This window comes from Drosophila obscura, unplaced genomic scaffold (genome assembly GCF_018151105.1).
Source record: "Drosophila obscura isolate BZ-5 IFL unplaced genomic scaffold, ASM1815110v1 contig_73, whole genome shotgun sequence".
Taxonomy (NCBI): domain Eukaryota; kingdom Metazoa; phylum Arthropoda; class Insecta; order Diptera; family Drosophilidae; genus Drosophila; species Drosophila obscura.
Window position 1 is genome coordinate 918116 of NW_024542865.1, and position 12959 is coordinate 931074.

At 44.2% G+C, this 12959-nt stretch overlaps 2 protein-coding genes across 2 annotated transcripts; both read right to left on the bottom strand.

The window, feature by feature from the left end:
• Nucleotides 1-137: 137 nt before the first annotated feature.
• Nucleotides 138-747, bottom strand: LOC111064976 (loricrin). Its single transcript, XM_022352899.2, has one exon. It carries the CDS (start codon nt 668-670, stop codon nt 170-172), a length of 501 nt encoding a protein of 166 aa, XP_022208591.2. The 5' UTR covers nt 671-747; the 3' UTR covers nt 138-169.
• Nucleotides 748-5937: 5190 nt separating this feature from the next.
• LOC111064977 (glycine-rich protein 5) lies at nt 5938-6799 on the bottom strand. Its single transcript, XM_041595573.1, has 2 exons — nt 6722-6799; nt 5938-6642 (listed from the first exon to the last, which is right to left on the bottom strand). Exons 1-2 carry the CDS (start codon nt 6725-6727, stop codon nt 5944-5946), a joined length of 705 nt encoding a protein of 234 aa, XP_041451507.1. The 5' UTR covers nt 6728-6799; the 3' UTR covers nt 5938-5943.
• Nucleotides 6800-12959: the final 6160 nt, after the last annotated feature.

Genomic DNA, 12959 nt, shown 5'->3' on the forward strand with positions numbered 1-12959 from the left:
AATCTTAAGCTATTGAAGGAGTTTTGACGTTTTTCTTCTCCTTCTTCGGATAGCTTTTTGGTTGTCAGTTTGAACTAAATTTGGATGGTTGTGGGGAGGGAGGGAAAGGGCTTCAGGGTATTTTGTTGGTGGGGTGGGGTGGGGTGGGGTCGGGACTTGGGTGGATTATTTACCAGCCCTTGTTCCAGCCACCAGACTGGCCGCCGGAGTAACCGCCAGACTGGGCGCCGGAGTAGCCGCCGGAGTAGCCGCCAGACTGGCCGCCATTGGACCAGCCACCAGACTGGCCGCCGGAGTAGCCTCCTCCGGACTGTCCCTCGCTGATGACCTTGACAATGATGACCTTCTCCACGGGCCTGGGAGCTGGGGCAGAGTATCCACCGCCGCCAGAGTATCCACCGCCGCCGGAGTATCCACTGCCGCCGGAGTATCCACCACCGCCGGAGTATCCGCCGCCGCCGCCGCCGCCGCCAGAGTATCCACCGCCTTGTCCTCCTCCAAGTCCACCGCCGAGACCGCCCAATTTGCTCTGCAGGAGCTGGGCAATGCCGCCAGCACCGCCGCCACCCCCGCCGCCGCCGCCGCCACCGCCAAGCAGACCGCCGAGCGAGGCCTGGCCGACGGCCAGGATGGTGGCGAGGATCACAAGAATGCAGGCAAAGGGTTTCATCTCGAAGCTGTAGTGTTGACTTGCTGACTGCTGACTGCTGACGAAGAGAAGCGGAAGCGTTGACTAATTCCAAAATCGGCAGACTCACGCACATTTATACCCCGAAATCGAAGCAATCGCAATCGGAATCGGAATTGAAGATGCTGCTGGCCAGACAGAGATGGAGAGAGAATGCCGAACGCCTCACCTTACCCAATTAGAAGCCATTGATAGACGCCGCAGCAGCAGCAGCAGCAGCACGCTATCCATCGATTTCATAATAACCCACATTTCCATGCCGATCCGATCCGAGCCGATACGAGCCGAAGCGGATCGAACCGAACCGATCAGATCTGATGCCGAAGATGCCCATGTCCGTGTGACCATATGTTTGGTGCTGGCTATGGATGCTCGGATGCTCGGATGCTTTGATGCTTGGATGCCGGCAGTTCTTTTGTTTGATTATGCTAATCTTTGCGCATGCGCGACTTGGTCTGCGGCTTGGCATCTTCATCTCTTGTTTTGTCTCAAGACTACACAGTGGTACATAGCATTGAATTAGAGTTGGGCATGCAGGGAGTGCATTTTGGAATATTTATCAATTAATTCTTAGCTGAATGAGCATAATTTGGGCTTTCTCTGTGGACTTACATATGTAGGTTTGTCACTAATATTAAAAATATATTTAGGTGTTACGAGTAGCCATAAAATTTATCTCCCAAACTGTTAATTTTATTATACAAAAAAGTTTAATCGAAATTGGAGTGCTCTACCCACTTGATACTTAATCACTTTAAACCCATTCAAAGTGAATTATGAAATTAATAACTAAAAATTATCAGCATCAGAATGACGCTCCTGTCCCAATTTTTTAATTTTCAACCGAACCTGACTCACATGGGTGCAGCAAAAGTTCGTACAGTCTCTTTAATATAAGTTACAGCTGTCTGGATCCACAGAGCACCTGAACTCCTACGAACTCCTCTTTATGCGGTCTGAGCATCGAAGCACACACTTTATTTTGCCTCTTTCATGCTGTATATAAATGTTAGGTATATGCCCGTTGCAATTGTGTTTGTAATGTTCGATTTCCGCTTTTGAGAAGTGCACCAACCACGGTGCCTATGCCCGAAAGTCAAACAAATTATCGGCATATAATCAGCGCAGCAAACAACGCGGCTAACAACAATCCACATATCAACATATCAATGTTTTGTCAGTTGGCCAGCGTCGAGCATCAGCCAAAGGCAGCGACAGAGGCAGCAACAGAGGCAGCAACAGAGGCAGAGTCAAAGCAGAAGCAGAAGCAGAAGCAACGCAAAGTGTCAGACTGATTAATGGATCCAACTTGGGGATGATTTTGGGTGTTCTGGTAAAGCTCGTCCCAAGGCCTGCTGCCCACAGCTACAATACATACAAGAAGGCAAATCAGGAAGATACTTTACTTAGAACTAGGGTCCGTCCACTCCGCTCTACGGCCTAGTTAAGTATTGATTGTATACCCACTTATCTATGTTTGTGTATCTCACTTGAGGCTTAGTTCTAGCGCTGGGAGACTTCGACTTCACATCACCGCCTATTAATACGCTAAACCGGTTGGCAAGCTGTGGGCCGTGATTCTATTTCTATGTCTCGGACTGGCATATATTTGCATAGCCGCTTGCTGGAAATGGTCAGCGAGAGCCATAGGCTTGCGTTTTCTCTCTAGTTATCGGTACTAAACTAAATGCAAACAAATCTCACTTATTCTGTCGCCCGCCCACGAAATGGGCCCCATGGGTTCAATGCACTTCTTCAGCACACGCCTCAGCCGATTGAAATTTATGCGAAACGAAGAGACGAAGCCGAACACACAAAATTCAGAAGAAGATATTGTTGCTGTAGCGCAAGTCCGTTTATCTATTTGGCATTTACATACTCGTTTGCTGCCGTTGAATATTCATAATCGCATTATTCTTCATCATTATGGTTCAGCCACTATTTCAAGCTGTAAGCTGCCGACCTAACGACAGATCGACAGATCGACAGATCAACAGATCGCTTCTGGAGTATTGAACACATATAGGTACATTTATCAACTAAGCCTGAAACGAGTTGGCAGCCAGCTAATACCTTACGTGTGTTGAAAGATTGCTTTTAAAAAAGATAGAAGATCGGATAGGCAATACTGGACAACTTTGGACCGCCATTAAGCTTGCCATTTGATGGTTTCCTGATATGGATTTATATTCAACTCATATACGAATATATACCTACAAAATAAACGATCAATGCTGGTCTTTCTCTCTGCAGTTCCTAGACCTAGGACCTGCCTAGACCTCAGGTACAATTAGAGTCAAAGGTAGACAAGGCAGACTAAATTTTTGACTACGCAAATTGGTGGATGTTATGTTCTAGTCAAAAATAAAGATATTGTCACTAGATTGTCGTAATTCCTGGCCTCATAGAGGCAGAGGAAATATCTTGTTTTGGTGAGCATGCCTGGGAACAAGAGCGCCTCTTGTATTTTAGTTATTCTGAAAAGAAGGAACACACACAAAGACACAAAGACACTCAATAGCAAGTCAATTTAAATCAAAACAATATTCGAATTTTCGATGAGTCTCGAATTTTCCCCCCAGGCATAAGAACGTCTCACTGGCCGAAACGTAGCTGGTTTCCTCATTAACCCACTCTCAGAGCAGACCAGACCAGTTCAGCTGTGATCCAAGGCAATGATTTCGGAAGAGCAACGCAAACATTAACCCGTTTGTGTGGCATCCCCATCCCCATCCCCGCCCACTAACACATGTCTGCCCTATTGTTAGATCAAGATGCGAATATATGCATATAGATATAGCTTACAATAGAGTAAATTTACAAACCGAAACAACAACAGCAAAAACTCCGAGTATTTCCCATCGTTTTGCCTTCAAAGTGCTGAAGGCTTCCATTAAACCAACAGAATTAACATATTTAATTACGGGCTATGTACCCAAATGAAATTACCAGTGCAATAGTAAACAGAAGTGCAAATAGAAGCCAGCAGCCAGCAGCCAACAACCAACAGCCAACTGAATCCAAAATTATTGCTGAATGTTTGCCACAAAAGTGAATGGAAAATACGAGTAATGCTGGAAAAAATATGATATTTATGCTGAAGGGGTGAGGTGCAGGGAACAAGCTGTGGCAGAGTCATCATCCCATCAGAAAGGGCGGGCGGGCATCAGAGTCTGTGGCAATGGCTGGACATTAAAACTGAAATTGATGATAACTCATAAATCTTTGGTGGGTAATATCTAAGTACAATAATTAATATTTCAATCGTTTGGTCTCTCGCATTAATTCAAATCCAAGCAAATTTGCAAGTTTGCATAGAAAATTGCAAGTGCAATCGCACTCCCCTTTTATGGCCATTAGGCAAACACATAAATAACCATCTCACATGCTGCATACACATATGTACATATGTACGAGTATGTATTCCATCCACATACATTAGTTTACTATCGTTGAAGCTCAAGAGGGGGCTGAACAGCTAATTGATGGCAGATCGACTCACATAAATATAAGCAAATTATACTGCATGGCCAGAACATCATCGATGCATCGGGGGAGTCATAAAACTTCGATTGTTAATTGCAGTTGAATCGATTACATTATTCCAGCCAACACTGGCATCGTGCGAACATAACTCTTGGGAAAATACATAGCTGGAAATGATTGATACGATTCATAAAGGATCGGCGCAAGAGTTAGTTTCACTTTGTTCTTAATAATATCATTATATCCATGAATTAAAATGAATAAATTGCTATCAATATAATAATTAAATGATTTTGTTTGAGTCTGACCAAGTCTATGCCCATTTGTGGATTCTTATATCAAAACTAATACTCTAAACTACACATTAATATATATATATATTTATATGCCAGAGATATTTCTATATTTTAAAGATTCAAAAGATGCCCAAAAGATGTGTTCAATGATCAATGAAATGATTTCCATCCGGACCCCCCTACGACGCACACATGAATGCATTATTTGTTCAGACTTTTGTACATAAAACCGATTACCAATTTTGTATAGGCAAACAGACAAAACGTAATTTAATTTGTGCCTGCCGAGTGCCAAGGCACTCTGAGCTCAGAGCCAAACCCATACCAAGATCCGAAAAAAGCCATGGCAAATCGAACGAACCCAGTCGAGACTCGTTGACGCCGACACCGACACCGACACCGCCGCCGATCGCAACTTCATCATTATCAAGTGCCGAATAAAAACGCACAAAGACAAAGGCAAACAAAGAAAAGCGATGAAATCCAAAGCCAAACAAAGGCGGCCAGCGGAAGTAAAACAAAAAGACAACAACAACAAAAACACCGAAAAGGCAAGCAAATACATTTCCATGGTACCCGTACGATACGTACCCGTATGCGATAAATCAATGACAACCAATCGAATGTTCCACTACATACAAACATAGGTACATGTGCTTGGTAAAGGCGGAAAACACAGTCTGCCTTGTGTCATAGGCTTCAGGGATTTGCTTGAAACTGTTTTGTCTTCCCTCAACTGAACCCTTATCGTCGTGGACACATCCCTCACTCCTTTTGAAACACTTTCCAACAGCTACTTTCGCTTTCCGTCGCACTGACATTGACCTTCAGCAGTCCCCCGACAAGGGCAGAGCGTAAAATGCACAGCTGCAAACGGGTTTTATTTGGCAGCCAATGAACAAAAGACTTGAGCAACGAACTCGACAGCAGCGCCCTCTGTCTGTGAAGCTGCGATGAGCTTTGCGAGCTACAGTTAAGCCTGCTCATGCTGGAAAATTTCAAAGTGTAAATCAAGCATTCATAAAATTGCTCAAAGGGTATGAAGAGTCGTGTGGAATAGCTCTCTACAGGCATACGTACAGGCATCTGCCTTACACTCTTTTTCGGCAGGCAGCATTTGATGCGATTGAATGGGACTTCTCCCAATGGATCCATTAATGGATCCATTCAATGGCAACTTAGTAGAGCTTTAGAGTGATGCTCAATGCGCCGATATAGCAAAGCCAAAGCTTCAGTCGCGACTTTATAAGCTTTGCTGCACTGCACTGCACAAGCTTTGAAGCCAGGCTCACAACCACCAAAGAAAGTTTAACGTTTAAGTCTGCCATCTGTCGATAAAGCTGGGCGAGTCGTCTGTCTTACCTGTTGAGCTTTTTCAGCATTCAAATAATTTATGGAACGGACTTTTGCATTGGGTTGATTATTTGTAATTTATTGGGTTCAAATTCAGGAGTTCGTTACAGTTTCAAATGTCTAATCGTTCCACCAGCCAGCACCGCCACGGGAACCACCGCCATAGCCACCGCCAGCAGCAGCACCACGAGCAGCACCACCATAGGAACCGCCGCCAGCGCTTGAGGCATGGCTAACGGTGTAATCGAACTCAGCGGGGTTGCCCCAGGCATTGCCACCGCCACCGGCACCGCCCGCTCCTCCTGCTCCCTGCCAGCCACCGGCACCGCCAGCTCCTCCTGCTCCCTGCCAGCCACCAGCACCGCCCGCTCCTCCAGCTCCCTGCCAGCCGCCAGCACTGCCAGCTCCTCCTGCTCCCTGCCAGCCGCCAGCACCGCCCGCTCCTCCTGCTCCTTGCCAGCCGCCGGCACCGCGTCCTCCACCAGCTCCAGATCCTTGCCAGGCTGCGCCGCGTCCTCCAGCACCACCGCCATAGCCACCGCCTGCGCCGCCTCCATAAGATGCAGCTCCACCGCCGCCGTAGGCAGCACCACCGCCTTGTCCTTGTCCTCCAATATGGACCTTGGTGTTGCCATGGGACTGCGAGACATGCGAGACGAGTCCAGCTCCATTGGCAGATCGGCCGCCAAAGCCGCCGCCTCCACGTCCTCCGCCGGGCAGATAGCCACCGCCGCCACCGCCAGCACCACCCGCACCCGCACCGCCGCGGAAGCCGCCAGCATTAGCCAGTGTCAGGGAGGCCAACAAGCAGACGAATACCTGCGAAAAGAGCACAAAGATTAAGCTGCAGTCCAGACGGCTTGGTGGATGTGGATCCTTTGAGTTGCGTGGTTCTTGCCTTCATTCTGGGAGGAGACTTTGATTCCGATTCGAGATTTGAGATTTGTTGAGATTGTTCTCAGAGCTGAGATCCAATGGTTTGTGATGCCTTCCCATCTAGAGACATCGCCATTTATAGTCCAAGTCTTGTGCTAATGATCTTCTCAGGCTACCCAACAAGACGAAAGATTCGGCAACATACAACAACGAAAAAATTCAATTTGAAAAGCCAAAAAAAAGCGAAAAACCAAAACATCAATTTGCCCTGCTCAATCATTAGATTCTCTCTGGTACAACTCTTCGCTCAATAGTTTCGACCTGAACTCATATTTATCTTTAACTTTTTGACGCTTTGACGCTTTGCACAATCTTGTTTCTCGCTTTGTTTTCCTTGGCTTTAATTAAAAGTTTTAAATTAATTGCAAAGCGGCAATTAGCCATCACCGATTTTCGCCTGTGGGCTTCTTCCGATTTGCTCCCCACACTACGCGCTCCTCACACCTCCCCGCCAGCTGGCGCTTAAAAGGCGCCCCAAGTGGACGCTATGTGGCCAGTTTATGCCCAGCAATGGCCACAATCAGTTGCCCAACTCCACTGCGTGGGCGATCCACCCACCCACTGCTTGTCTTGCTTTGTTTTTTTTTTCTGTTGGTTTATGTTATTTTTTTGAAAGTGAGAAAATTGTTTATGCAACCGAAAGTGCAGAAATGCAACTCATAAACCGGACAAACATACAGAAATGGAAATCTCAACAAACACACACAACGAATTGGGGGGGAGAAGGGAAGCAAACTCCAATGATTTTTACAAAATTTCGGATAACAAACACGGCAGCGTTTTCCCAAAAAGATTTCCCACGAAACTCGACCAGTTTCTGTAAAGTTTGAGCCTAAGTGTTGGCGGTCCTTTGAATCAAAAACAGTCAAATATCTTGCGGACGGAACCAGAAATATTATACATTGAGAGAGAGATAAAACAAATTCGTTTTTGTGTTTGTAGAATCATTATCCTTGAAGTATTATGATTTGGATAGCTTATAGAAAAGAGGAGACGACCACAAAGTGCATTTTGTATGGCAGTTTAAATGAATTATCAAGATCAGCAGCTAATCTTGAACCAAAGAAACAAAAAATGTAAAAGAAACTATGCAAAAGCTTCGATAAATTCCTCTACCACATATGAAGATATATTTATAATGTAAAATATTATCTCTATGCAAAGACTTCCAAGATATTGATATCGATTGCTCGATGCCAAGTTTTATTTCTATTTAAATTTAACTTTTATGACAACAATGCAGTCGTAACAATCTCCATCCCAAGTAATTGCTTTCAGATGGCTATATCAGGCACATCAAATTCAGAACTGGATCTGTGTATCCTCATCGTATTCATCTCTTCTCTTCCTTCTTTTCCAATCCAATTAAACACTTCAATTAGGCCAAGAATTATGACAAGACTTGTCAAGCAAATCATTCAAAACTAATGACTTAATACAGTGAAATCGAGTGGGGCAAATGTGCTGGGCATTAAGAAGCTGCTGATGGAGCGTAGTTGGAAAATTGGAGCTGTCAATAGCAGATGGAAATTTATGCGAGCTGGCGGTTTTCACTCTACCAAACAGAAGCTGCAGCCAGATGACAGCCAAACAGTTTTGTTCATGCCTAGATCAAATTTGTTGTAGGGTATTCAAAGTGTAAGCCAGCGGCCGCTCTCCCCATCGTCTCAATGCAAGTGCAAGAGAAAGAGAGAGGCTAAAGCCTCTGGCTCTCACATCTCTTTGGCTTTCTTCGGGCACAGTCACTGAGTCGCCAGCTGGAAGTCTCTGATACTGACTCTCTGTGTTGCCTTTCGCTCTTTCGTTTAATTTTTGGAGCCAGGCCGGGCTTCATTTCAGCCGCTGCAGATTTGGCCAAATCATTCCGTTGCCAACGTTGTAACTGGAAAACGTGTTTGAACGGATCGCTGGCGCACCTGCCGTCGCGCTGTCGTCATCTTCGACAACGTCTTTGTCGCGAGTCGTGCATTTTCCAGATGATTTATCGCCTCAGTCCTCCGTGTCCTCCCGCCCACTCCGTTGGTCCCATCATAAGTGAACACAGTCCTCGAGTCCAGGGTGAATCCAACTTAAAGTGCGTGACACCTTAGGTTTTTGCGGTGTTTTGTTTATTTTTTTGCTGTTGCTTTTCATAATCGTTAATCATTGTCGGCAACTATTTATAAATGTTTGAAGTTGAAAAAATTTCATTACCAAGCTACATGAAAAAATAAGATAAATATGATAAGTGTTTGCTGAATCATAACTTAACGACAATCGTACTGCAAAGAGGAATACAAGGCGCCAATAGATCGAAAGTTCTTATAAATATTTGAAAAGATTTGAACGGTAAGTTTTAAAAATACCATCGGAAAGTAAATACATATATATATATAAGTAATTAAATATGGTAATACAAGGAACTAACAGAAAGATAGAAAAAGGAGGTCTTACAGACAGGACACAGTTGTCAAAAATAAAAATAAATAAAATTAAATAAAAACATAAATAAATATAAATATATATTTAAATATAAATATATATGTTCCAATTTAAGTTAATTGTAAAAAACTCATTAGCAAGTGAACAGTCCGCTCATTCAGACGAGTATTCATATTTATAGATTCATATTCAAAAGATACTTTTCGGAATGAAAGTCTTCTTCTTTTTGCGGATCTTTTATTTGTGGATCTTACTTGATAAGTGCGCATTAGTCAAAGTTAAGATGAGGAGGCTTAATTTTGCTTTGTGCAATTTTCTTTCGTCTAGCAAAATGTTCATGGTCTATTAATTGCCGAAGCAGCTCATTTTCTTTTATTCATATATTTTCTTTGGCTCTTATTTTTTATGGCCTCATGTGGCTTCATGTACGATGATTTTATCGAAAAATCAAAATCATTTTCAGTCAGCTTTTGGGCAATGCTCCTGCCGCTGCCGCCCTGCCCCTGCTCCTTACCCATGCCCCATGCCCGGGGCACTTGGAAATTTCTTTGATTACGATTGAAATTTTAACCGCAACGGAAGCCGTACGCAATTTTCCATTAGCCCAAGTCTAGCGAGATGAGTTTTTTGTTGTTGCTGCTGCTGCTGCTGCTGCTGTTGCATTTGCAGAACAAAAGACTTGGGCAACAAACTTGACTGCGCTTGCGGTTTTGCGGCGGGGGTGACAGGTGACAACGCAATGTCTCTATGTGCATTCAGATGGATGACTTTCTCCCTGCCTTGCCTTGCCTTGCCGTTTCGTGCCGAGCCCCAGCGGCTTCAGCTGCAGACTCTGTTGGTTCTAAGTGCCACTGCTAATAAGCCAAGCCAGGGATTGTGGTTTGTTTTTTTCGTTGTTTTGCTGTCGCTTGCTCGTCTCTACTACACCGAGGGTAGCCAGGGGCATGCAGATTCGATGATAAGCACGCTGCGAGCACAAGAATTTTACAGTTGCAGAAATTCAAGAAAATGTACAAAATTCATTGACTTTCAGGAAGCCACATCGATTACACAGGCACACAAAAATAATAAAGATGCCTGTCTGCAAGAGTGGAGAGACCCATTGATACTCAGACTAGCCCGGAAATAAAATTTAATAAAATGAAAATAAATTTAGATTTGTTAGAATTTAAGAATATTACAGAACAAATTGCATAAATATTCAATGCCCTCTCAAATAGTTAAGTTAATAGTTTGTTCTTGTTGTTCCATTTCCAACTGAGCATCAAAGTGTCTAACCTTTGACGAACGCATCTCAATTTGGGCAAATCGCTCACTTGGAAAAGAGTCGCCGACTCCCTCCCATTGCTGAGTGGGGAGTTTGCCATGCCGCTCGTATCCAAGCTGAAATGATATTAATTGCCCCCCACACAAACAGCCCAACACACACTGGGGTACTTAGTTGACTTTCATTGTCTTGACGATGGTTTGTGGGGTCTTATTATGCGGCAGGCGTACGAGTATAAGTATACGAGTTTTTATGCTCTATATACATGTGTACTCGCATGTTTTTTTCTGCTGGCTGTGTTGTTTCTGCTTTGACTTTGACTGCAGCTCCAGTTTAATCACACTTTTAACTCCGTTTCACATAATACTAATTTCATAATTTGCCACCACCACCATCTCCGAGACCACTAGCACCACTAGCTCCACTACATCAGCACCGGCTGCATATATCTCTCAGTCGAGCCGGGGAGCAATTTCACTTTTACTATACACTTCGGCACAGAGGCACAACAATGATTAAAATAAATCTCGCCCGTTCATTTTGCATAAGTGGGTTGGGACTTGGGACGTTTTTTTCCCAACCTTTGCCAATGGGAAATCGCATCGGGGATCGCTGCCCGAGAAGCACTTCCAAGAATTCCGGAATGGATTGTCTGGGTGCCACCCATCGCCACCCATCACAGTCCTAGGCGTTGACATGCCTCTGAGCAAGCTAACTGAGAGTAAAGTCAAACTAGCGGATCATAATTGCTCTGGCAGAGCTACGAGTACTCGTACTGGCTGATAGGCCCAGCAGCAGCAGCAGCTATCGTGTAACCAGCAACACAGTCGAGTTCATGTCCATGATCATGAACATGATCAAGTTGTGGATGTTGATGATGTGTTAACCCTGTAGCGGGGTATAATGACTTGCCCGAGAACTACGAGCTCGAGTCTGGCAAAAGTAAAAGGTAGAAGTCAGACGAACAAGAAGATAAGGAAGTAATACGAATATATGTAAGTTGTTTCCTTGTCATCCATGGTGCTTAATGATCTGCTTCTTAGTCTTGCATATAGGCTGCACCTTTAATGAACAATTACAGCTGAAAAAAATGACAAAATGCCCATTAATAATATACAAGTATTTGGGATAAAATATAAAGACACAAAGCCTAACACATAACGTCACAAAAAGAATGAAAATGTATAGAAAAGCTAACTAAATAATTATTTAATTGGGAAAACACTTCGAAAAATATTTCCCTTTTCTAACTTCTTTATTATTCATTTCTCTTGAGCGAAAATCTAACCCAAACCTTTAAAAGCTTCGATCAAAGGATGTCTGAAATAACATAATTAATAGTCAGGAATTTCGCATTATACCCATAGGCATATACAACTTGTCCAGCAGAGAGTATCCATTTCTTCGGCGTGGCACCCTGTGCTCTGTCAACGCCCTCCCCCTTTGGGGGTTTGTCGTTGGTTGTTTTGTGGCTGGCAGTTGTGCAGCTTTGTGGCTTGTATCTGTCAGCAAATGAAATAGCTGGCACCATATAATCAAGAAGCGCTCTCTGGCAAGGCAACCCAAAAACACTGAAAATAAGTGCCAGAAAATAACAAACGGCAACACTGTGGAAGCGTCACTGTGGCAGGGGGGCGGGCAGGCGGGTCATCCGAGAGGAATAGCGCAACAAATGGGTATCTTTCGGTTGTATCAAGCTAACAGTCTAAGAATGAAAGTTAGTTGCTGTTGCCTTCTGTTGTGGGGAGCGGAGTACGAGTACTTGAACAATACAAAATACAAAGCTGAGATGTGCCCCATCAGCGCTCTCCTACCCATCTTGCTGGGTCTTTTGTCAATGTGAAAATTTATTTATTGCCGAACACATCATATTTTTCATTTCTCAGTTCCAGTTGCTGTAGCTGTCCCACTCCCAGTCCATTTTCTTTGGATTTGGGGGGGGTTTCTTCAGCAAACAATTAACATAATTATCAATGCTCTCGGACTTCCATTTGAGCAGCAGCAGCAGCAGCAGCCGCTGTCCACTGCACTTTTCACACTTTCCATGCGGCGCTTTCTGGTTCATAATTTGTTGTCTCTTCTCTGCGGCGGCCTTTTGTGGCATTTGTCACAGAAATTATGCATAAATTTTGTGGTATCTTTCTGCTCGCTTTCGAATTGGAATCGCTTAGTTTTCATGTTGTCTTTTGATCTTTTGTTATCATACCAACACCATTCTATGGCCCATTGTCAACCCTTCACCTTCGGCCCGGCGAGACATTGGGCGGAGGAGGAGGATGAAGAGAGAGAAAAGGTGAATTGTCACAAGTATCATAAATTTGGGAGTTTGACTCCGGCCGAACAATGACAAATCGATGACGGAGTCAACAAATAAATACAAGCCGACATTTATAAACAAATTTGTAGGTTGTATGTTTTCCCCCTACTACTCCTACTCCTACCCCAGCACCCAAGCACCCCTGACACCACAGACATCCCAGACATTTATTGTAATTGTGTGTCTGGAAAGTGA